Source organism: Schistocerca cancellata, chromosome 9 (genome assembly GCF_023864275.1).
Source record: "Schistocerca cancellata isolate TAMUIC-IGC-003103 chromosome 9, iqSchCanc2.1, whole genome shotgun sequence".
NCBI classification, from domain to species: Eukaryota; Metazoa; Arthropoda; class Insecta; order Orthoptera; family Acrididae; genus Schistocerca; species Schistocerca cancellata.
The window spans coordinates 307782077-307807978 of NC_064634.1; the positions used below are offsets into that span (position 1 = coordinate 307782077).

The 25902-nt window shown below is 36.3% G+C and overlaps 1 protein-coding gene across 4 annotated transcripts in view; it reads right to left on the reverse strand.

Annotated features, from left to right (window-relative positions):
• Positions 1-9877: 9877 nt before the first annotated feature.
• The window catches only part of LOC126101562 (uncharacterized), a 78392-nt gene continuing 62367 nt past the window's right edge, over positions 9878-25902 (reverse strand). For all 4 annotated transcript variants that reach the window (XM_049912199.1, XM_049912201.1, XM_049912200.1 and 1 more), the window contains exons 3-4: positions 16624-16782; positions 9878-10569 (exon numbers count right to left, since the gene is read on the reverse strand). In XM_049912199.1, the coding sequence (XP_049768156.1) occupies positions 10351-10569; positions 16624-16782 (378 nt within the window). In that variant the 3' untranslated portion in view covers positions 9878-10350. The remainder of the gene's footprint in view (positions 10570-16623; positions 16783-25902) is intronic.

Sequence of the window (25902 nt, forward strand, 5' to 3'; positions counted from 1 at the left end):
TATAGACTCTCTATATACTCCTTCCACCTTTCTGCTTTCCCCTCTTTGATTAGGACTGATTTTCCATCTGAGCTATCTTACCCCTAGTGATATATACTTCTACATCCTTACATTTGTCCTCTAGCCAGTCCTGCTTAGCCATTTTGCACTTCCTGTTGATTCACTTTCACCTGCTTCATTTACTGCATTTTTCTATTTTCTCCTTTGATTGATTAAATTCAATATCCCTTGTGTTACCCAAGGATTTCTACTAGACCTTGTCTTTTTACCTACTTGATTCTCTACTGCCTTTCCTCTCTCAAAGCTACCCATTCATCTTTCACTGTATTCCTTTCCCCTGTTCTTCTCAATCATTCCCTAATGCTCTCTCTGAAACTCTCTACAACCTCAAGTTCTTTCAGTTTATCAAGGTCCCATCTCCTTGAATTCCTGCCTTTTTTGCCGTTTCTTCAGTTTTAATCTGCGGTTCATATCCAATAAATTGTGGTCGAGTCCACATCTGCCCCTGGAAATGTCTTTCAATTCAGTACCTGGTTCCAAAATCTCTGTCTTACCATTATATAATCAATCTGAAACCTTATGGTGTCTCCAGGTTTCTTTCATGTATACAACCTTCTTTCATGATTCTTCAAACAAGTGTTAGCTATGATTAAATTATGCTCTGTGCAAAATTCTACCAAGTGGCTTCTATTTCATTCCTTTCTCCCAGTCCATATCCACCTACTACTTTTCCTTCTCTACCTTTTCCTATTATTGAATTCCAGCAACCCTTGACTATTAAATTTTTGTCTCCCTTAACTATGTGAATAATTTCTTTTATCTCATCATACATTTTCTCATTCTCTTCGTTATCTGCAGAGGTAGCTGGCATATAAACTTATACTATTGTGTTGGGCATGGGCTTTGTATCTATCTTGGCTACAATAATGCATTCACTATGCTATTCTTAATAGCTTACCTGTGTTCCTATTTTGTTATTCATTATTAAACCTACTCCTGCATTACCCCTATTTGATTTTGTGTTCATAACCCTGTATTCACCTGACCAAGTCATGTTCCTCCAGCCATTGAACTTAACTAATTCCCACTATATCTAACTTTAACCTATCCATTTCCCTTTTTAAATTTTCTAACCTGCCTGTCCAATTAAGGGATCTGACATTCCAAGCTCTGATCCGTAGAATGCCAGTTTTGTTTCTCCTGATAATGACATCCTCCTGAATAGTCCATGCCTGTAGTTCCTAATGTGGGACTATTTTACCTTCAGAATATTTTACCCAATAGGATCCCATCATCATTTAATCATACAGTAGAGCTGCATATCCTTGAGAAAAATTATGGCTGTAGTTTCCCCTTGCTTTCAGCCATTCACAGTACCAGCAATGCAAGGCCGTTTTGCTTTATGTTAAAAGACCAGATCAGTCAATTATCCAGACTGTTGCCCTTGCAACTACTGAAAAGACTGCTGCGTCTCTTTAGGAACCACAAATTTGTCTGGCTTCTCAACAGATACCCCTCTGTTGTGATTGCACCTACAGTACGACTATCTCTATCGCTGAGGCACACAAGCCTCCCCACCAACGGGGGTGGGGGGCAGTATTACTACTTATGAGTGAACTGATAAATTTTGTAATCTCCTTATGGGCTGTGTTTTTATAACTGCTACCTGTTGGTGGTTCACACAGTGTCTGCACAAGTAAATGTAACACATTTGTATTTGGTTGTTTATTTCTGAGTCCAGTGTTTATGGCCACTGTCAGGAATTAATCATTGCATTTGGTGATCGATATTTTGACAGTGTTGTAATTTCTACCATAGCTATTTTCTAGGGACTCCATTTTATTTGAGTCACTGTTTTTGTTTGTTTCTTGATAAATAATGTTCCAAAAACTTTTTCCTTTATCGTTAGTGTTTCATTTTAGGGGCATATTGCATGTATCTTTCTGTTTTAACAACACATGGAGAAGTTCACAAATACGGATGGTAGTTGAGTTCAAATCTTGACTATAGCTTATCCTCTGACTTAGGCAGAGCTCTCTCTTTCTAGAACAAAATGCACTTTATTCCCAGGAATTATTCACTTCTTATCCTTGCTGCTATTTGTTTTAGGAGAAATTAAATGCTATAAGAATATGTTTAAGAAAGAATTTAGTTTTCCAACACTGTCTCCTTTATAAATTTCTTCCCAGAAACTTCCCTTAATTTCTCCCTAAACACTGTCATTGAGTCATTGTTTATGATTCTATGATGCTTTATTTTTCTACTTTGATGTGTCCTAACTGATCAGTATATTTTATCGTTAACATTTGAGGATCATAATCAGATAAACTATTGAGCATTAGGTTTACATCGAAACCACAGCAGGTTATTTGAGCTTGAAGTAAATTGTCAATAGATGTTACACTATGTCATTCAGTTCTCATATAGAATTTTACTGTGAAAATTAACCCAAGGCTGAACATTAACAGCTCTATGAACACATAGCCAATGTGCTACTATTTGACATTAAAGTCTCTACAAACAGTGATTCTCCAATTATATCTGCATAGTCTTACTGAAGCTATTTCATCTGCTTTGTGAACTGTATGATACTTCCTTCTGAAGGCTTTTAAACAGTTGGTACTAAGGCTTATATAGTTGGTGGACAAAAATATCATAACACCAAAAAAGCACCACATTACAATGCCTAATACAGTATGAGAACATAGATGCCATTAAAAAAAGCTTCCAACCATATCAAACTGTATAAATACAGGTGCAGTTTTCAGGGGATTCTTATACCATTCTTTCTGTAAAATAGTGACAACTTGAGATAACAATGATGTGATTGGATAGTAATCATGTACCCTTCTCTCCAAAGTTGACCACAAACACTCGATAATATTCAGATCTGGTGGCTGTGGTGCCAGGGTAGATACAACGTTCATGCTCATAGAAAACCAGTGATTGATGATGTGAGTAGGGTGGATAGGAGCCCTCTTATCTTGGAACATTAAACCATAGGACTGTCCTGATCAGCCAAAATACTTGGCAGTACTGAGATCTTGCAGAGTAACCACAGAGCCTAAGGAATACTACAATAAGGCTGTCAAACTCATCACCAAACCCCCGTCACATTTCACTCTTAGAATGTAAACTCAACCAACTGACAATCTTCCATTGTTCCATAGTCCAGTTTTTATGGCTTTGTCACTACATTTTCCTGTTATGGAACATTTGCATCACTGATAAGTGGTATTGGAATTCCAGCTCACCCTGCAGTTTCCAGCTTCTGTAGCTCCCTTCATGTTGTTTTGGGGCTGACAGGTTTCGTGAGTAAGAGTTTCAGTTCTGCTGTGGCTTTTGCACTGTCATGACCACTTGACAAATTTATCTGTATAGTGTCTTAGCAAAGGATGCTTTTCTTCTTTCTCTGTATGTAGTATAAATCCTTGATATGGTGCCTCTTTAAACATCAAACTCTTTTATTTATTTATTTATTTAGTCCTTCAAATCCTATATGTATAGAATATATACAAGGATATTGGACATGGTTAGGTATTTACAAGATAAAATACAGTTTGTATTGCAATCCTAAGGACTAGATATTGAAGTAATTTAGCACAGATTCATAAATACAACAAACATTACAGGCAACATACAAATTAGAATATTAATAATGCATCTTTATTTTTGTTGTTTGGCTTTTATATATTCTGTCAGACTGTAAAAGCAATGATCAATTAAATATGCCTTTACTTCAGCCTTAAAACTACAGAGTTTACCTATTGATTTAATATGTTTAGGTAGATTATTGAAAATCTTTATCCCAGTATGTAGTGTGCCTTTTTGGCACAATGATGTTCTCACCCGTTTCACATGAAGGTCAGATTTTTGCCTTGTATTGTGTGCATGTCTATCTTCATTTTTTAATAAGATATCTGGGTGTCTATCGATACATTGTTTGATGAAAACTGATGTTTCATAGATAAAAATGCAAGGAAGAGGAAGAACTGACAGTTTTTTGAATATGGGTCTGCACGATTTCGTATTGTTTACCCCTTCAATAATTCTTAGTACTCTCTTTTGCATCCTGAAAAGTTTAATATTTGTTGTTGTATTGCCCCAGAAGATTATGCCATATTTAATTACAGAATGCACATAGGAGTAGTATACATTTAACAGGCTGGCTTTGCTGCAACAAGTTTTTAAGATCCGTATCATGTAACAGGTTTTGCTTAGTTTTCTTTGCAAATATTCAATATGTACCGCCCATTTTGTGTTGTTCTGGAGCCAGAGTCCCTGCTCTCTTGGTTACAGGAGCATCCACCATAAGGTCAACAACAATTTGTCCACATTCAAATTCAGTTAGAGCTGTCATAATGCACTCACAGCTGCACAGATCACTATTCTGACCATGAATGACACTTGTAGCATGTTGAGGACATTGCACAGGAGTCAGTGACAGTCAAATGAAACAGCACAACCTGCTGGCTTCACTAGGATCTGTGTTTATGTTCAAGTATACATTTCTCTCGGTGTTTCCATATTTTTGTCCAAGCCCTGTATGTTTCATGATCCACTGTTGTGATACAGCCTCACACTATTGTGACAAGCTGTTCCATTAATTTCAAGGGCCTGAAACTTGATTTTTTTCATTTATAGCCTCTCCCTCTTTCTTCTTGTTGGTTGTATAGTAGTATGATACTAGCTTATTTCTGTCAAGATGAATCTGTTAAATTTCAGTAATTTCCATCTGATGCTCTGATATGTATAACAATTTTGCTGAAATTGTAAATACCATTTAATTTTTCTGTGTGAGAGGAGAAGTTCATCCTTTTTATTTATGCAGCTTCTGGTGTTTTGGCTGAAGACACTAACTACATGTTCTTCTATGTCTTTGATTTTGTCCAAGCTGCAGTATTTTGTTGTGCTAGAAGCTGTTTTAACTGTAACTGCATTTATTCTACTTATTTTAGATGAGTTTACCTAAAAAAGGCATACAGAACACAATGAAAATTACTGTGATAGGTTGGATACTGCTTTAATCAGACTGGATGATTCTAGCAAATACCTGCTGAGTAAGCTCTTACCAGAAGCATTCAGATACTAACCATAGCACACATATGGAATCTGTTGATGATATCTTTCTGACCTGTGAACTTTTTCAGCTTCTCAACACTGCTGACTCTAATATTTACACGGTATCACTATTCTTTACAGTTGTGTGAAAATTAAACATGGGCGCTATTGTAAAGGGATTCTTGAAAACCAAGTTTAGCATTACCACTTTTTGTATGCTGCCATTAATTTCAGCATCTGTTTCATCCATGGGTACCTGGACACTTAATGTGGTGCCACTGATGAGCTTAACATAGGATCAGAATTTATTTGAATTTAGTGAGAAGTCTTTGTAAGATTCTCCTACATAGTCACTGGCTGCTTCACACTTGTCCTTCTGACATCTGAAAGTATTTCATTTAACATTTCTACACATATAGTCCCATGCCTTGATTTGCATCTATTAGGTAGCAGTCATTGTTATTTATAAGGTTTGACATTTCCAAATTTGAACCACACCTATTTCATATGCCCATGCCCAGAACTAAAGGTTTTAAGTTATTCCCTGAGATATGACATTACTGCCTCTTTATTTACTTTATTGAACACGTAAGTCTTTCTACCTGATTAAATGCCCTTTGAACTTTGGCAGTCATTTTTGCTGCAACTGCCTCATGGTCACTGATATTTGGTTTGGACATCCTCAAAGAGATTAGAACTATTTATTGCCATCATTTCTGTCATTAGTGGATTTCCAAATTATTTGGTGTAAGTGGATTTTCAGAGAAAGCATTTAGCATTCATTGTTTGGCAGTATGTTTTGTCATGCCCACCACTTACTAAACTGTGATTAACTCTTTCAATTGTTGGATGATTACAGTTGATTCTAATCATTGCAATCTGATTAGGGAATATATGTATTAGTAAACTGAGGTTCCTTCTGAAAACTTCAGTTTCATCTCAGAGTGAGTCTGGTGGTCAGTAGAAGGACCTGTTTATAAGTTTATGCCCACCCTTGCTATGAGTTTTTTGTCAATGAAGAAGAAAGTATTATAGATTCAGTCCTCTTTTATAAGAAATCTGAAGTTTACCTGTGGATCCACCCCACTGATAAACTGCACCACTTGCTTTGAAATGTAACCATTTTTATACATACACATGTGCCTTTCGTAGCTGCACCTCTGTTGAATCTGGCTAAAAAGTGATTATTGAAAGTAGGCTTTTTTTAAATTATATTTTCACACCAAGCTACAGTTTATTAGAAGATTGAGTCTCATTTACTTATATTATGCACATCTAATCAGTTAGGCACATATTACACTCATTTATTGTCCTATAATCTGATTTTTTAATTGCTGTAACCAAACACTAAAATGACACAACAATTCTTGTGTGGCAAACAAATATTTAACATAGTCACAGAATTATATCTGTACTACACTGTCTATCAGTCAAATCAGAATGAAAATGATGTGCACCTGTAATTATAATTTGGAAATAACATAGTTCATGTCTGATACCTTTGCCACAGTGAGCATTATAACAGTTACACCTTCACAGTTCAATTAATCATTTAAACAGTCAAAAAATCCTGGAATAAACTTCTGAACATGAAAATTTAATTAAATTGGTATCCACCCTACCTCTTATATAAATTTACAGTAATTATACCTATAAGCTGGCTATTGTTGTTTGCTGGATTTTCATAACTTACAATTGTAGACCTACATTTCTGAGTAATTGAATAGGGGGGGATATTCATTTTAACTAGTACTTTTATATATTGTAATTTATGTTGAATTATGCTAACTAGTTTACCTAAATATGGAATTTTATTTCTGTAACAATGTTTGTGCTAATAAACTAATTACACTGAAACTAAATGAGAGCAAAAGTTGCTAACATATCCTCACTATCAGCTGTATAAGTGCTATAGTTATTTATATGCCTTTTTCAGCTACTCTGTCAGGAAGTTAGTAATCAGGTGTATGTTTACAAATGAACAATGACAGTAAAAACTGTGATTACTAGTATTGTGTAATTAACACAGTTTTCATATAAACTAATCACACTAAGAGATAATGGAACAAACATCATAGATAATAAAATTAATTTGAATAAGCTCTGATTCAATATTCAAAGTCTTTAGATACTGTGCCCATTCCATATAAATGATAATATTGAAGATATTTTAAAATGGAAATAATCGTTTTTGTGGGGGAGAGAAATATAACAGATGAAGGGGATCCACCTCCTTTGTTACAACTTCAACTATAGTTGCACTTCATATCTGAGTTACTGTGAGGTATCCACATAACATGGCTCAGTCTGATTGTGACTCATTCATGTATTCAAAGACACTGTTCTTCTACTTTTTATGAACTGCACAATTTCATTTCTCTATCAGAATGTTTCCAGTCTTTGCTTCAAGTTGATATTGTGTCAAGATCTATTACAATTTTTATCAGATAACATTTCCAAATCAATAACTGCATCATCTGAAATTCCAACTAATAGCATCTTCTAAATTTATGAAGATATTAATCTATTTCTGTGGGTAACTTCTGGCCCTGTATATGATGCTCCAGTCCGTGAATCAGACACATTGATAGATGTTTCATACAAAGATATTTTCTGTGGTAGACATTAGTGAGCTAAGGATAAAGGAACAAGAGCATGCAAAGTTGTAGAATAGCTGAAATTCTGAGAGCCCACAGGCAGTAACTTCAGTGCAAGAATGTAGAGTAACTCAGTATCAAAGACTAAAAGCTGTTTTATAATATCACTGTAACAGTCTTTGGTGAATGTTGTGATTCATTTCAATGTACTGTGATTAGATTGTTTGGGTTAGAACAACGATGGAGCTGTATGTGGTGCTACCCCCATGTATTACTTCAAGTATAACAGGTGATTAGTATGAAGTGAAAAATATGTTTTGTGGTTTGTGCATGAAGGAATCTAAGATTATGTCCTATGCTTTGCTCCTTTGCCTGTGACAACCTATAACATATACGAGGTCTGTTCAAAAAATTCCAGAACTTCATTTACAAAATTTTTCTACACTTACCTTTTAATTATTCTGCATGGTCTCCTTCAAAATCTCTCTACTACAACTGATACACTGCTCCCAACATTGTTTCCATTTCCGGAAGCAGTGTTGGTATGCCTCTTGCTGGATCATGTAAGGCGCCATCTACGAATATTCTTTTGTCTCATCTTCATTGCAAATCTTCATCCTTTTAATGGGGTTTTCAACTGTGCAAGTAAAAACAAAGTCTACAGGGGCCATGTCTTGAGAGTATGGAGGATGAGGCAGCACAGTGATTTCATTTCTTGTGGAATAGCCATGCACCAACAGGGATGAATGTGTGGACACATTATCATGATACAAGAGCCATGAATTGTCTTGCCACATTTCAGGCTGTTTCCTTCTCACATTTTGTTGCAGGCATTGCAACACATCATGATAGTACCACTGACTAACAGTTTGTCCCTGTGGCATGAATTCATGATGAAATAATCCTTCAAAGTCAAAGAAAACTATCAGCATGGCTTTGACATGTGACCCAACCTGACAAAACATTGAAGGGCATCCTGAATGAGGGTCAGCTTTAACTTTTGTGTGGTCATTTTTAAACCATGTGAAACATTCATAACATCTAATATGGCTTAATCACTCATCACTGCAGGCTTCCTGCATCATTTAGTGTGTCTCTGTAAGGGTTTTGTTGACTTTCATGGAAAATTTAATGCAGACGCATTTCTTCTGCCCATTACACATTAAATGTAGGTGTGTCTAGGTATGCCAACTGCATTTTGCTCCAACATGCAATTAGCATGAAATTAGGAATGTTCCAAAAAATTTTCAGCAGACTTCATACACAAGCCAGAGCTTGCTTTGCTCACTGATCTCCCCCCTCCCTTTCTCACCTCCTCCTCCTCCTGCAATTTCATTCAAGTAAGGATTATGAAACACTTCAGAGAAGATTACTGTATTTACAAATATATTTTTTCCCATTTCAATGCACACAAATGCAGCTTTGTGTATCTTGCTTGAAGGATTGTAAACTTAAGTAAAAAGAGAAAAATAATCAAACTTCTGCATTTCCATAATCAACAGTGTCCTCAACCAGCTAAAATCATGATAATATCTATACAAAGGAAAATATTATACTTAACACAAGGAACTTTACAGTGCAATAAATGTTAATACTTGTTCACTAAGAGATGACTCATCATATAATAGTTAGTGGCATAAAGGTACAAAATGTTCAAATGTGAATAACAGTTTGATATGTGGAAATGTTATACTATGAAGTTATTTCATTAGTCACACAAGAACAACTCAGGAAGTAGTTTGAAAATGAACAAGTACATTTAAAATGGTAATCATTAATTCAAACTTGAATGCAACCCCAACAGAAAACTGAAGAAATAGTATAAAATAAAAAGTGGTGCCAATACTGTGATGCAAATGCCGCAAAATAAGCTTTACAAGCATAGACTACAGGAATACTGTCCTTGCATCCTACATAAAGAGAAAAATACCTTTATTGATGGAATATTGGAATATAGCACAATGTTTCCTTGTTGTGTAAGCACATTTATCCATTTTTCAACCCCAGTGAATAAGGAGTTCTCAGGTGCAGCAATAGATTTAATCATGAGCATGTTATTAGAAAACAGAAACTTACTTACCCTTTAATTGTTTTACACATTAATTATGAAAATCGAGTTGGGGCATACATATAAATAACCACAAATGAAAACATAAGATTTCACTATTAGAAGGAATTCTTAAAAAATGATGAGAACACAGCTACTCAAAGTTACACAATAAAGTACCATATTGCATATTTATGCATTTTATTCACAATAAATATAACAAAATAAATTATGAACTCACAGCTCTTCAACTTTCCACAGTAAATAATACATTAATAAGTTATATTCACATATTACCTGCTTTCCTCCTGTAGAGTACCTATAACCCTGCAGACATATGTATTGCTGGCATAGATTCGTTTATGTGTCTTGAGGGTCCATGACCAGTACTGTACTACAAAGTTATCAGAATAGACTCTTGTTCTGTGTCATATAAATATTACAACTGTGATGACTCCCTCAGTGCTTCAGTCAATCAAATTGGAATATTTGAAAGAACACAGTCAGCTTCAGCACTTAGTGCTCTCCTTCAGTTTTTGGCAGGTATGACATATTCAGATAAAATGAATGTACTAAGTGAAGTAGCATTAACAGTGATGTGAGACAGTCTATGTAGAACAACTTTTGGTTGATTTTCATGACCATCTAGACAAATACAGCTCTGGAACGTAAGCTCTGGCGTGACCATTGTATCTTGACATCCTCTCTATAGCACCAGGCAACAAAAATATCACTGAAGAAGAGTACACCTTCTAGTATTGAGATTATTCCTGCACACACAGCACCAATAGTCTTCCTCACTTGTAACAGACACACTCCGGAAGTGATGAACATAATGCAACCAAATACTGATGACAGTACCATCTGGAACACATAAAAGTAAGAATTAACTTTAGTTTTTGAATTAACACCAAAGTTTCTAAAAACTACATTGTGTAAGATTATGCATTTTAAAATCAGAGCATAGTTATGAGAGAAACACAAACCTTTTTTTAATACTTGAAATTTTTATACTACATATGCATCATGCATTGCCAATTTTCTTATGACTAGAAACAGTATTTTGTGCTTAATACATTTCACACAATACGATAATCTGTTTAATAGCTTTGGATTTGAGAGACAAACTGTGGATGCCTAGACAAATTTCTCATTTACATTTAATCAGAAGGTTTTGATTCCCTGTTATCATTACACTTTTTTCTGATTCAGTAATGTTTTCAGTTTTGTAAATATGCCTATTAACTGCGTAATAGTTTATGTTTATGTACACAAAAATGCACAAACACTCTGTGGTTCTTATTCCATGTTTCACCTTGTCACCCCTAGCTATTAGAAATCCGAGAAGAAGCAAGAAATTAATGTGTTATTTGATTAATAGTTATTTAAACAACTACTTTTAGTGAATGTTGCCAAGTCACTGTCACCAAATCATCATTTCTTCCAGTTATTATGTGCTGAAAGAATAACTTCTTTACTAAAAATCAAATATCTTTTTTGGAAGTTACCCAATAACCTCATAATACTGGGTGATTTAAATACTAATGAAAATGCTTGTTATATGGGTAATTTAAAATTACCAAATTTATTGAATTAATATATTCTAGTAAACGTAGCAACTTCAGGCACCAGAGTAACAGATTTAACCTCCGATATGATGGATCATGCAATAATTAGTGAATATGATGAAGATATTATTAGGCTCACATCTCTGATCATTATTACCAGCAAATTGTTCACTTAAATGTGGATTTAGCAAAAATAATTCAGCAGAAATCAAGCCTAACTATTATGAATATAACCACATTCAAAAATGTACTTACTAAAGAGAATTGGGTCAGCATCTGCAAGTTAGAAGGATAAATAAGAAAGGGAATGAATTCTTTTCAATTCTATTGAGGCATTTTAACTCTTGTTGTCCAATTAAAATGAAAATAATTCTCAATTAGTGGGAAAAAAGAGTTAATTCAAAACTACCAGCTAGATTAGTCAAGCTTAGACAGAATATCTATGACTTCTGTATACTGTACAAGTCATCTGGACTGCACACTTTCAAAGGAAAATTTGCCAGTACTAAGCAAAGTTTCAAATTAGAACTCTCATATCTCAGGAAACAAGTTCACAGTGAAGCAATAGCAGTCAGCTAATATAAGCCTGGGAACCTCTGGGAACCTCTTTAACAAATACCATAAAACCTGTACAAACACAGAAGGGGAAGCAATAAATACATATCAGACATGAAGGACAACTGATAAAAGACCAAGAAACTATTTGTAACATTCTTAACAACCATTTTATCTACCCAAATGACACCATAACTCCAGACACAGATCCACTCAACATCCTAATACTCTGCTACATAGCAGATAAGGGCTCTGAATTGGAGGAAGTAAAATAACAAGAGATCAACAAAATAATTCTATGGCACAAACATTGTAGTTAAATCAATTACATATCTTGTCAGTTGTACCATCAAAGAAGGTATGCTTTTAAAGGAGCATTGTCGGATCAACACATTAAACAGAATCAAAGGTGAAAGACCAATGTCTCTGATTCCTACATTTAGTAAGATTTTTGAATCAGTGATTTTAGGACAGCTTAGTGTGTTTTCACTACAAACAATGTCCTTGCAGAGACACAACATGGATTTTGAAAAGATCTCAATACTACCACAATAGCTGTCACAGAATTTTTGCACCAACTCTAGCTATCTAGATGAAGGAAAGCATACTTTAGGGATAATTTTAGATCTCACAGAGGCTTTTGACCTCATCAATCATGCACATCTCTTTCAGAAGCTTAGGGCATGCGCTGTCATGCACATATCTCATTAACTCCTGTCAACTTACCTAAAAAACTGTAAACTTTGTACAAACACAAAATAATCAAAATGGGATCAGGAAAAGCAACATTCAGTCCACATTGAGGTGACAAAAGTAATGATATGTAGATAATAATAAGTGAGACTTTCTTTTGCCTGGTGTAATGCAGCAACGAGATGTGGGATGGACTCAACAAGTCATTGGAAGTCCCCTGAAGAATTATTGAGTCATGCTGCCCCTACAGCATCCATAATTGCAAAAGTGACACCACTGCTGGATTTTGTGCACAAACTGATCTATTGATTATGTTCCATAAATATTCAATGGGATTCATATTGTGCAATCTGGATGGGCAATTCATTTCCTCAAATTTTCCAGAATGTTTGTGCTGAAGCAAGCTGGGATCTTTTTATTTTTTCTCTTGTTTTGCCATCTGTCTCCTTAAAATTCATTTCTTCATTTTTTAACTAATTACCATAAACATACATGAATATAATCTGAATTTTCATAAAAGAGAAAAGTTGGCCCTCAGTTTTAAAGAATATAACACCAGATCAAATTTTGTGCTCAGTTTTTTGTGTATGTCATCAGTTTACTAATTTATTTTGACTATCCTAGTTAGTATCTTTTGTTATAGGGTGAAATCAGTAATTGTTTCATAACTTAAATTCTATTGTTGACTTATAAACAAATATAAATTCTGTACTAATTATAAACATTAGGTAGATGAAACAATGGCGTACTTTAAGTATTTACTTGGCTCTATTCGAAAACATGTTAGCAAAGCCAGCCCTAAATTAATTCCAAAGTAATTACCAGTTTTGTCAAAAGTATTATTTGCATAACTATATCTGTTAAATTCATGATTTAAACAAGTAATACGGCTTAACCCTTGTAGTAGAAGAAACTGTAACAAAGACATAATTTTTCTATATATTCAGTTAATTGAATGAAGCATGTTTCAACTGTAATTTCTGTAACTTAAACATTGAACAATGTTTAGTTTCAGTACCTATTATTGTGATGATATATATAGGCCCAATTTTTGGGCTCGAGACAGTCAGCCTGCAGCTGATTTTCAGATAAGAAACACATCCTGGTTAGGTCAACAACAATGCATCAGTTTAACTGTGAAATAAGTGTAAGACAAATAGGCCATGTGTTAAAACAATGACAGTGACTGTTCAACATGTATTGTATTATTCTACAAGAACTGTGAACTGTGTGGTTCAGTTTTTACTGCTCACAGATATTCAACAGTAAACTGTTGTAGCAGTATGCTCACATATGCCTGCAAACTATTAATGAGGCTTATCAAAGTTAACCAGTAGTGGACTGGCCATATAACTGTGTATTATTGGGGTGGGGGCTGAACAGTGAAAGTAAAGAACTGTGAAACGCAAACGTGCACCTGTCTGCTACATAATTTAAAGTAGTCAGTTTTGAACTTCCACTGCCCACTTTTCAGCCAGTATAGCAACACAGTATGTCAACACTGAGGACAATCAATGAGGAAATAAAGCAGGCAAATGTCACATGTTCTTCAAACCAATTGTGAACAATTGTGGCTCGGTGACATGGCACATTGTCGTCCACAAAAATTCCATTCATTGTTTGGGAATATGACATCCATCAATTGCTGAAAATGGTCTCTTAGGTAGCCAAACATAACCATGTCCAGTCAATGATGAGTTCAGTCCATGTAAACACAACTCATACCATTATGGAGCCACCATGAGCTTGCAAAGTGCCCTGTTGACAACTTGAGCCCATGGCTTCATGGGATCTGCATCACTCTTGAACCCCACCATTAGCTCTTACCAACTGAAATCAGGACTCATCTGACCAGGTCTTGGTTTTCCAGTCATATATGATCCAACTGATACGGTCATGAGCCCTGGAGAGGTGCTGTAAGTAATGTCATGATGTTAGCAAAGGCACTCGCATTGTGCATATGCTGTCATAGCCCATTAATTTCAGATTTTTCATCATTGTCCTAATGGATAAGTTCTTCACACAGCCCACATTATTTCCCATGATTATTTGATGAAGTGATGCTTCTCTGTTAGCACTGACAACATTGCTGTCAGTCATTAAGTGAAGGCTGTCAGCCACTGCATTGCCCATGGTGAGAGGTTATGTCTGAATGTGGTATTCACACTCTTGACACCCAGGATTTTTGAATATTGAATTCTCTAATGATTTCTGAAATGCCTGTCCAGTGTGTGTAGCTCCAATTAACATTCCACTTTCAAAGTTTGTTAGTTCCCATCATGTGGCCATAATCACCTCAGACACCTTTTCACATGAGGCACCTGAGTAGAAACTACAACCCTGCCAACTCATTGCCCTTTTATATCTTGTGTATGCAGTACTACCCCCATCTTTATATGTGTGTACTGCTCTCCCATGACTTTTGTTACCTCAACGTATGACAGAAACAGTAATGCAGGGTGTGATGCAGGGGTCAATATTATGACTATTTGCTTTTATTATGTATGTAAATGTTATTATGCATCTTTCAAATTCCCATATAACTACTCACACTGATGACACCTCTCTACTGTTTTATGGTGGTCATGAGATGGATATAACATATTTTCTACTTATGGGATATGTGAGGTGATTAAATATTTTAGTAACCAAGGCCCAAAAGCAAATAGCACAAAATCAGAGTCACTGGAGTTCAAATAAGGCAATTCATGTCAAACTTATTGGAGATATTTGTGGAATTTCATCTACAGACCTCAAAGACAGTAAATTCCTTGGTCTACACTTGTATGCCAGTCTTTGGTGAGAAAACCATGTTAACTACACATGTGGGAAAATAAGCAGTGCATTGTATTTGTTTGGCCAACTGTCCCAAATTGTTTGTAGTAAAACACTAAAAAACAGTGTACTATGCCATTTATAAGCTATGGGGTAGAGCTGTATGGGTGTACCACTGTTGTACACATGAACTGAAGAGAGATGTTAGGCTGATACATGGTCTGAGATATAGGTAAACCTGTTGTGATGCTCTTGTCAAAAATAAATATCTCACTGTGCTACGATGTACATAATTGCAACATAAGAAATAAGAACAGTTATTACAGACAAAGAAGAAAATTATAAGTAATAGATCACCATCGATACATCAGTGGCTCAATGTTGTACAATGAACTGCCAGAATCGATAGGACTATGTGCTGGGGATCCATTTAAAACAAATTTAAAAACTTTTCTTGTAAGTAAATCTGGGTTCATTGAAAGAATTCTAAGCTATATCTATTATTTATTAACCTTTGTAGTTAAATATGTTGTTACTAAGCCTTTGTACACAAATGTGATATGTATTATAGCTTTGTAGTATTATTACTTTTGCAAAAGCCATCATTTGATGGCTGCTCACACAAAAAAATAAAAGTATGTATTAGGATTACACAATCTGAATTGTTGTTTATGTTTGGGGATGCAAATATTATAACACATATATTATATGTTAATTCTTAATAGCTGCTTGTCTTCTTAGTAAAGAGATCACACTAACAAGCAAGTCAGTGCTTGTATTTGGTTATTAGTGAGCTTTTCCTTGATGAATATGCCCAGTGATATTCTGCTACGCAGGGTAATTAACATTTTTTAATATGAAGCACATACATACAATTGAATACATCAGTTACACTTGGATTTAAAAAGAGAATAACATGAAGTACAGTTGTGAACAATATCATCTCTAATAGTATACGAATGTGTATTTGCACATGATATATTTAACTTACAGAAATATAAAATTGATATCCTATTGTGAAAAGTTATATAAAAATGGTACGATTACATATGTTTGTTGTTGCTGGTTTTGTGCAAAGACAAACTTAGTGGAAAATGTAAAATTGTTATTCATGTTTTTAACATTTTAATTGGGAAGAATGCTCATCTCCTAATGGGACTTTTTGCATTAATTTACAAACAGTCTGAAACTTTCACAAAATTTTCTGTTAATACAACTTCCCTCTTTTTTATAACAAAAAGGTAATGAATCCTCATAGTGGTAGGTAAAATTATTAATTGTAAAAGCATTATCCCTTATCTGTGTTTCAAAAAACGTATTACTGTACCGGTGCTTTGCCTATTGGCTGTGTAAGTTCAGCAAAAACTATGAGTCCATTGATCATAATAAAACCAATTGTTGTTCCATGTACTATTTCTGTTTTCAGTATGGTGTTTGTTATGTCCTCTGCTTCAGACAGCAACCCAGCAGCCAAGCATGCAAACACCTGAAATGCATCAATTTGGTCAATATCAGCTGTTTCTGTGTAAATAAACTGTTGTACCTGTAAGGCTAGCAATCAGCACAGTAAAAAAAACAAAACAGTTTCATAGCATGCATGTTGTTGGTGTCATGTTCTATCCAAATTTACATTGTACCTGCTTCTACTGCACCAGGGAGTAGGAGAGTCTACTCACCAACTCTCCTCAGAAAAAAAAATTAAATTAAATTTTCGGAGACTGAACTTGCATCTTGCCCTGTCCAATAGACTTATTAAGTTTGTACCAGTTCAAAGAAAGCCAGAACATCTGATGCATATTGATCTAGTAGTATGTTCACCTTCAGCAATATTTAAACTGCAAAGAGTCATCATAAAATTTTAATTATGATTTTAAAATCATAAAGTTGTATAATTAAGCCCTTGTTTGTTTGTGAGTACTTGTCTTCAGTACTGGTTCATACTGAAATCCCCATGCCTCCTCTTACTGTACCATGCTGCTAGAGAAGCCTACATAAAGTAGCACTGCCCTTCGATTGTGTAGTAATTTTTTTCTTCTTTTGAAGAGGATTAATGCTGCAACAATCCATAGTGAGTAGGTGGAAGTTAGGGCCAACAACACACTTATCATATGACACTGTGGTTGGGTGATGTGGATACATGCGGTGTTATTAAACAAGTGCAGCTGACACGTCTTTCTTTGAAGAACCATAAATAACAAGAGAAGTAGAGTCACTGGTGCAGAAAGACATACATGCCACAATCAAGATAAGGTAGAAAACATGAAAAGTCAGGCTTGGATCAGTTTTCAGCATCTTGCATGACATTTTGAAGATGATAAAGCTTCCCACTATATTCTGCAACTGCTCACACACATTAAAGGAGCCTGCTAAACTGAGGCAGCAGTGACAATATTTCACCTGTGTCAGAACTATCCATATAACTTCTTTAGCTGCCCCATCACCAATATAAAAAAAGATCAAAGCAAGCAACATGGATTCACCACCACCAAATAATGTGAAGATCCAACCATCATTGGGCAAGGTGATGCAGAGTGGTTTTTGAGACTGCAATGGTGTGACTATGCCCACAAGGGGCAATCCTTCACAAGAGCATACTGCCAAAATTGCCCGATGAGGCTACAGAAGGCTTTCAAACCAAAGTGTTGTGAGAAGATGGAATGTAGAGAAATAGATACAAGTTGCAATATCAAAACTTGGTGCCAATATGATGAAGAAATATTGATGAAGAAGCAAGTTAATCCTTTCCATTGATTTAATTGCAACAGTAAGATGTAATGACATTAAAAGTAGATTAAAATGTATGTCAGCAATTAAGAAAGAAATATCTTCTCTCATTCATTTTTTTGAAGGTTACGTTTATTTGCCTCTCACTTCATATCAGGTGCCATGTACTTAGGAGAACAAGAACTTCTTAGCTGAAATTGTTATAAAAACTTTATTGCAGATAACCAGTTTTGGTAAAACTAAGTTACCATCTTCAGATCTTCATAAAGATCATTGCAAACATCTTGTGCCAGCTACACACAAAATCTTTCCATTGAATTTCCAGGTACTTAAACATGAAATGAGCAATGTATATTCATGTTAAAAATTAAAAAAATTAACAATTACTATGTAAATCACAATTCACCAAAACATATAAGATGTCATGCCTACCAGGGCACCACAAGACTAACTGTCAATAGCTGATGCACGAGGCAAACTCATGCATTGGCTATTAACAGTTAGTCTTACAAATTCATGCATTGGCTATTGACAGTTAGTCTTTTGGCACCTTGTTTATGGAAGATAAGAAAATGGTAATTTAGTTTTACCAAAAACCAGTTATCTACAATAAAGTTTTATGGTGATGTCAGCTAAGTAGTTCTTCTTCTCCTAAGTAATCACTACAGATCACCTCTTCAAGCTCAATATGAGTAAACTAATGGGTGTCATGTGTGTAATGTTAAGGTCAAGGTAGCTTGAATACCACAGTTATAGACAAAAGAAACTTTTGGCTGTTGGCGTACCCATGGGAGTAAGAACATTTTGCATTTGGTTCAGCATTGTAAGCAGAGGCAATTCTTGTACTTATATTATTACACAGCACAAAAGAGACAGCATTGCAAGGGAATGGTAGTAAATCACAAAATAGTTTTGAGATTCATAAATAATGGCTCTGGGTACATTTGCTACTAGTAAGTGTTCATTATCTGTTCTGACTTTCTTCAAACAGATACTTCATTAAACCTTTCATTGTGGGGTAGGCCAGGATGTAGGTTTGGTTTGCCAAGACCATAATTTTATTTTTGTAGGGTTTGGGGGAGGGCGGGGGATGCTGCTGCTGCCCTTGCTGCTGTATTTACATGTTATTTTGGTGCCAGGCAGGCATTATTCAGATGGATGTGTGTACTTTCTGTTATCACATATTTGGTAGTTGTGGACAGAGGCTGGTAACTCAAGAAAAAATGCTGCAGCTAAATATACACCACTAGCAGAAGCTTTTAAAATTAAATCCATCTGTGGTCTTTATACCTTTTTTTATGTAACAACTTTTACTAATTTACTTGCTTAATTTTAGTTGGTATAAGCACAAATACAACAGCCACCATTTCACTTGTTACAGAAGGCCAATAGACAACACTGTTGAGATGTGACATTGATATTGTTTTAAAATTTGTCAATGAGATTCTCATTCTGGAAACATCCACAAGGCTGTGGCTAAGCCATGTCTCCGCAATATCCTTTCTTTCAGGAGTGCTAGTTCTGCAAGGTTTGCAGGAGAGCTTCTGTAAAGTTTGGAAGGTAGGAGATGAGGTACTGGCAGAAGTAAAGCTGTGAGTACCGGGCGTGAGTCGTGCTTCGGTAGCTCAGATGGTAGAGCACTTGCCCGCGAAAGGCAAAGGTCCCGAGTTCGAGTCTCGGTCGGGCACACAGTTTTAATCTGCCAGGAAGTTTCATATCAGTGCACACTCCGCTGCAGAGTGGAAATCTCATTCTGGAAACATCCCCCAGGCTGTGGCTAAGCCATGTCTCCGCAATATCCTTTCTTTCAGGAGTGCTAGTTCTGCAAGGTTCGCAGGAGAGCTTCTGTAAAGTTTGGAAGGTAGGAGACGAGGTACTGGCAGAAGTAAAGCTGTGAGTACCGGGCAGTTTTAATCTGCCAGGAAGTTTCATATCAGCGCACACTTCGCTGCAGAGTGAAAATCTCATTCTGGAATAAAATGATTTGTGCAAAAAGTATTTTTCTTTCATTGTTTTGCTAAAAATTTAAAAGGCAGCCTTCTTACTATTAAGCAGTATGGTAACAGTTTATTGTCAGTACAGTATATAGATTAAGTTTCTATGATATTCCTGTCTTTTGTTAATGTATACGTGGATCACTGCACATCCTTCAAGGTACCATTGGACAAGTATTACAGAACATGATGAATATTTGAATAAATTAACAGATCAGATGGTAAAGGGGTTTATACCCATAAAACATGCAAATAACGATGGTATTGGTACTAAAACACCAATAAAATAGTTCATTTCTTTGAGGAAAACCTTGTCAAAAAAAAAAAGGAGGAAAACAAGCGAACACTTACAGGAAGCAAATCCTTGTGCAAAGTGATGTAGAAAATGTCTAATGATTCTTAAATTATAGGTTTTATCAAGTTTCGTAACATCAAGCCAGTAAGTGTGACATCTGTAAATAGGAGCAGCATCTTTCATTAAAACCAGATACAAACATAATTGTATCACTAATCTCTTGACTGTTAAAGTATGCTGTTGTCAATGCTGGAATAACTAGAGACTGTGAAATAAAAAACTTGAATATATGCAGATATGAAATGGACCACAATACCAAGTATTAACAGTAACGTTTATTTCATCCTTCTTCCTTTCATTGTCATTGTTTTAATTTAAAGCACATTAAATAGGCAAGTGAATTTTCCTACCCCTATACATACTGAAATGTATATTTTGAAGACAGAAGTCCCAAAGTTCATTTGTCCCTCCTAACTGTTAATGACATCTGATCTAGGTTTTCAACAGAAGAACTTACATTCTATCTCATATTTATAGATAGCGTAAGAAGGAAAGGTAACTATTCACCCTGTAGTTGAGTTTTTGAGTGACTGACAGATACAAGAGGCATTCAATAAATAATGTAACACTTTTTTTCTGAAAGCAGATTGGTTTTGTATGAATGCAGAGTCTCACAGCAATAACATTGAATAAAATGTTCAAGGGTTTCCAACCGCATCAATTGCTTAAAACTCCACACACATACCTGTACCTGCATGCCACCAGCCATCATCATCCAGCACAGAAGCGCACAGTATTACAAACATTGGTGAATCATGCAAGAGTAATATCAGACGATGATAACCTGCCCCATGAACTGAGCTACCTACGCAAGGTTTTCAGGAATAACAGCTACAGTGCCCATCAAGTGAAAGAAGTGATTTCTGGGAAATATCAGAATAAGACCACCGATGAAGAGCAGGAAAATAAACTTGCTTTGCTGCCATTCTGTGGCTCTGTGTTGGGCAAGATAAGCCACCTGTTGAAAAGACACAAGATCAAATCAATCTTCAGGCCTCCAACGAAAATCCATCAATTACTGAGACGAGTTAAAGATGCAGTAGGTCTCAGAACACCTGGAGTCTACAAAATACCTTGTGAGTGTGGCCAGAAGTACATCAGACAAACAGTGCACACTGTGGAACAATGCAGGAAAGAACATGAGAGGTATTATCACCTACGCTATCCAGAGAAATCTGCTTTAGTTGAGCATGTGTTAGAAAACGGTCACCACATAAAATTTGACAATATCTCTGTCATGGCTTGCACTAACAGCTTCTGAGACAGTTTAATAAAGGAAGCTATTGAAATAAAAATTACTGCAAACACCCTGAACAGAGATGGTGGCTTGCAGCTCAGCGCTATGTGGGATCCAGCAATCACACGGTTGAAGAGGGCACATCGAACGCTGACTCAAAAAATGCCCATATATGGCAATGTCACGGGCACCAGTGACATCACACCCAGCAGCTAGCATATATAAGGGCACACCAACAGCCCACTGGCAGTCATAGAACTTGACAATGGCCAAGGAGTGCTTGGGTGAAAGCTCATGGAGTTTTAAGCAATTGACGTGGTTAGAAACCCGAGAACATTTTATTTAGATTGGTTTTATTCATGATTCCAATACACCATATTATTCTTCAATCTTTCAGCTACAAAACCCTATTTTTAAACATAATCCCTGTTCAATGCAACAGCCTAATGCCACCTTACTGAGAGAGCCTATACACCCAAATGGTGTATAGCCTCTTACTTTACTGGTCAACACCACAACCAATAACTTGCTTCATCAATAACCTCCTCATCATCCATGTACTGCTTTATGTGGAGTGCATCTTTCATTGGGCCAAACAGACAGATGTCAAAAGGTGCAAGACCTGGACTGTAGAGTGGATAAGGAAGAACAGTCCAGTGAAGTTTTGTGAGCTCTCTCAGGTCTGAAGACTTGTATGAGAACTTGCATTGGCTTGGAGAAGGAGAAGTTCATTTGCATTTTTCTGGAAACAAATACACTGAAGTCATTCTTCAATTCCGTAAGGGTAGCACATTACACCTCTGATCTGATGATTGCACCATGAGGGAGAACACCAAACAGAATAACCCCATCAGTGTTTCAGAAGACTGTCGTCATGACTTCACTGGCTGAGGGTGCTGTTTCAAACTTCTTCAAAGGAAAGGCATCACACCATGGATTTCTATTTCCTTTCTGGTTCAAAGTTGTTTCATTGCCTGTGATGATGTTTGATAAAAAAATTGTCATGATCAGCCTTGTAATGAGCAAGCAATTAAGCACAGATGGTCCTTTGTTGCTCTTTATGATCTTGTGTTAGGTGGCAAGGAACTTAGTGTTTACTCATAGCTTTGAATACCCCAGCTGGTGGACAAGTATGTCAGTACTACCAACAGGGATGTCCTGCTGTGCAGCAAGGTGTTTGATTTGCAGTCAACCAGCACACAGGACATAGGACAGGTATGTGTGATGATGATAGATGCCTCACCCAATGACCACCGTGCTTTTGTTCACTTCACTATCAGGTCTCCGTAGACATTCTACAAGTACCTATGAATATCTGCAATACTCTGGTTTTCCACCAAAAGAACCTCAATGACAGCTTTCTGCTTGGAATGCGCCTCTGTTATTGACGCCATTTTCAAGGCTACATATAGGGCTTTCACACACTGGAACTTCATGAAACTATAGAGGTTTAAGCAGGAATGTCCCACGCCAAATTCCACATATTTTTAACTGAAATTGGCCAAGAAAAAATGTGTTGCATTACTTATTAAATGCTCATACTGAGCTTTGGAACAATGTTGTTCTTCAGAGTTGACTAATACAAAATATAGATTCACAGAAACATACACATCCTTGATCTGTCATTCAGCTTGACTGGAGATGAGAGACTGTGTTGAGTGTGAAAAACTCCTTATATCTCTTACTTGCAGCCTTGGTGGCATTGTGTGAAGTTCCACTCACAGACATTGCTAGTATTCAAACACTGTATGTCACTCGAGACAAATTAGACAACTTACTGTTCTGCAGATTTACTCATAAATGTTGATTGGTGGAACCAATTTATTTCTCTGCCCTGCTGTAACATGCAAGACAGTTTTTTCACTTCTCCTAAATAAATAATTAATGCCCTGTAGCTATCTAACTACATTCAGCAAGATTCTGAGATGTGACCACTGTACTGGAATACATACACCACAAATAGTCGATACATTGCCTCCATCTGGTTTCTGGCAATTTATGCCAATAACCTCCGCCAAGTCAAAACATTATTGCAAAGACAGTAAGGAAAAAAGGTCACTCAGGAGCACAATGTCTAAAGTGTTTTATTGACTTCAGTTAAATCTCAAGAAGCCTATCATTTTTATTAAACATGGCCTACAACTGGCTAATGGCTTCATGCTCTGTTGAGAAGATTCTTTCTATTACAAACAGGCACAGTCACTAAACTGCAATACTTGCTTCAACATTCAAAAAGTGCTGGCACAATGGAATGCATTTTCCCTAAGTCTTGCAGGCTTTATGAAATGGAAAAATAGTTTTTATGATCACTGAGGACCACTCACTCCTGATGTGATATACTTAAACTATCAAAACACCACCTCCACTCCAAAAGGTCCATGACTCACCTACTACAGCTGTGAGGGCTGTTGGCCAACTCCTCAATTTTTCAAGCTCCCAGCCACCCAACAAAAATGTTTCAATACTCAGATTTTTCAGCTAGTTCACAACAAGAGCAAAATACATGCATTTTCATTGCCAATTTCCTTCTCCCTCTGATAGCAGTCCTCAGCAAACTGCTGCTTCCTTCCAGGTTTTCCAAAAGTTTGTTTCCAACAGGTGCTTCAAAAATGCATCATAATGGGAAAGACATTACTGGAAACTGGCTCTGATGTCCACAGTTGCCTTGAGTGACATGTTACAAGTACAAGTGGAGTGGTTAAGAGGAGAAAGGGAATGGGATGGAGAGGAGGATGGAGGATTGATGTAAAGAGTGGCTAAGGGCTGGGAGGGAGAGGCAGCCAGGCAAGAGGATCAAGCTGCTGTGCCATGACGAGGAATATGACATAACAATGTAGACTCACTTATGTATGTGCATTTGGTGTTAGTTTGTTCCGAAAAAGGTCATTGTTTGAAGGCTCAGCAATGTTTTGAGTCTTTTTTAGGTGCCTAATAAACAAATAATTATTTTTAATGTGGTAAGTTTTGTTGCAGATACTTCAAAGTCATACTCTATAGATTGAGTTCCAATGAACACCGATAGTGTTCAGATCATGTCCTAACAAATATACATATTCTTCAATGAGCAGAGACTTTTCTACAGATACATAAAGTTAAACTAAAAACCTCAAAGCATTGTCAATGCTAGAATATCTTTGGTTGAACTGCATTTACTAAAATATGTTATAAACATAATTTCCATCTTGTCTGACAGTACTATTCCAATATTATTAGGCACTGACTGAACATTTTGCTAAATTAGCATGAAATATGACACACTACTCTGTGGTGGCATGTTATGTGTGCATTTCATGTGTCATAATAGGGCGTTTATTCCTAACAGTAAGTTTGCTACCATTGACATATAGAATTTCTCTTTTTGGTGTGTTACTATCTTTCTAGTACATAAATCTTATGTAGCTAATGATAACACCTTTGCTCCTAGCTTATCAAACTTTGGAGAAATTATGGAATTCTCTGTGTGTGAGCATAGCTTGTCAAACATGAATGGGCAACAGTTTGGCTGATCCCTTGGCAACACTGGATGCAGTTGTCACATCTGTGTGCACAGCTTATTCACAGACTCTAATGGGTCAATGGATTCATCTTGTGCACTCGTGAAGAGCTCACCAGGAAGGCATACTGGTTGACAATACATAAGCTCTGATGTAGCTGCTTGGAGGTCTTCCTTTAGGGATGCATGTAGACCTAAGAGAATGATAAGTAGTGTCACTGTCCATTGTTACAAATCATGGCATCATAGTGATGCTTTGAGCTCTTGATGCATACTCTCAACTAAATCATTTGCTGCTGTATGATATGCTGTACTCCTGATTCACTTCATGCCAAGTAAGTAAGTTCTTTGAAGAGATATGATTCAAACTGTCTCCCTGGTCAATTCTGATCCACAGGGGTATACCGAAATGGCTGATCCAACCATGAAAGAATGTGGTTGTGACAGTTTCAGCAGTTATATCAGTTATTGGGAGTACGTAAGGCGAGCATGTATAATGGTCTATAGCTGTGATACAGTCAGTGCATCCTTCCAATGGTGGAAGAGATTCTACGACATGATCAAATTGTAGATTCAGAAGGATGAAGCTTCCCAGCAGTAATCAGACAAGTCTGCGAACTTTGTTGCATTAATAGGCCAGGTATTTTGTACAAACTGCTTACAGTCTCTGTCCATATATGGCCAGACAAGTACTCATTTCAGCATCTGTGTTGCGGTTCTAACCCCTGGGTGTGTCATGTTGTGCAGAAAGGTGATTGCCTTTTGTCAGGGCTCAGCAGTCACAAATGGCCATGGACATTGAC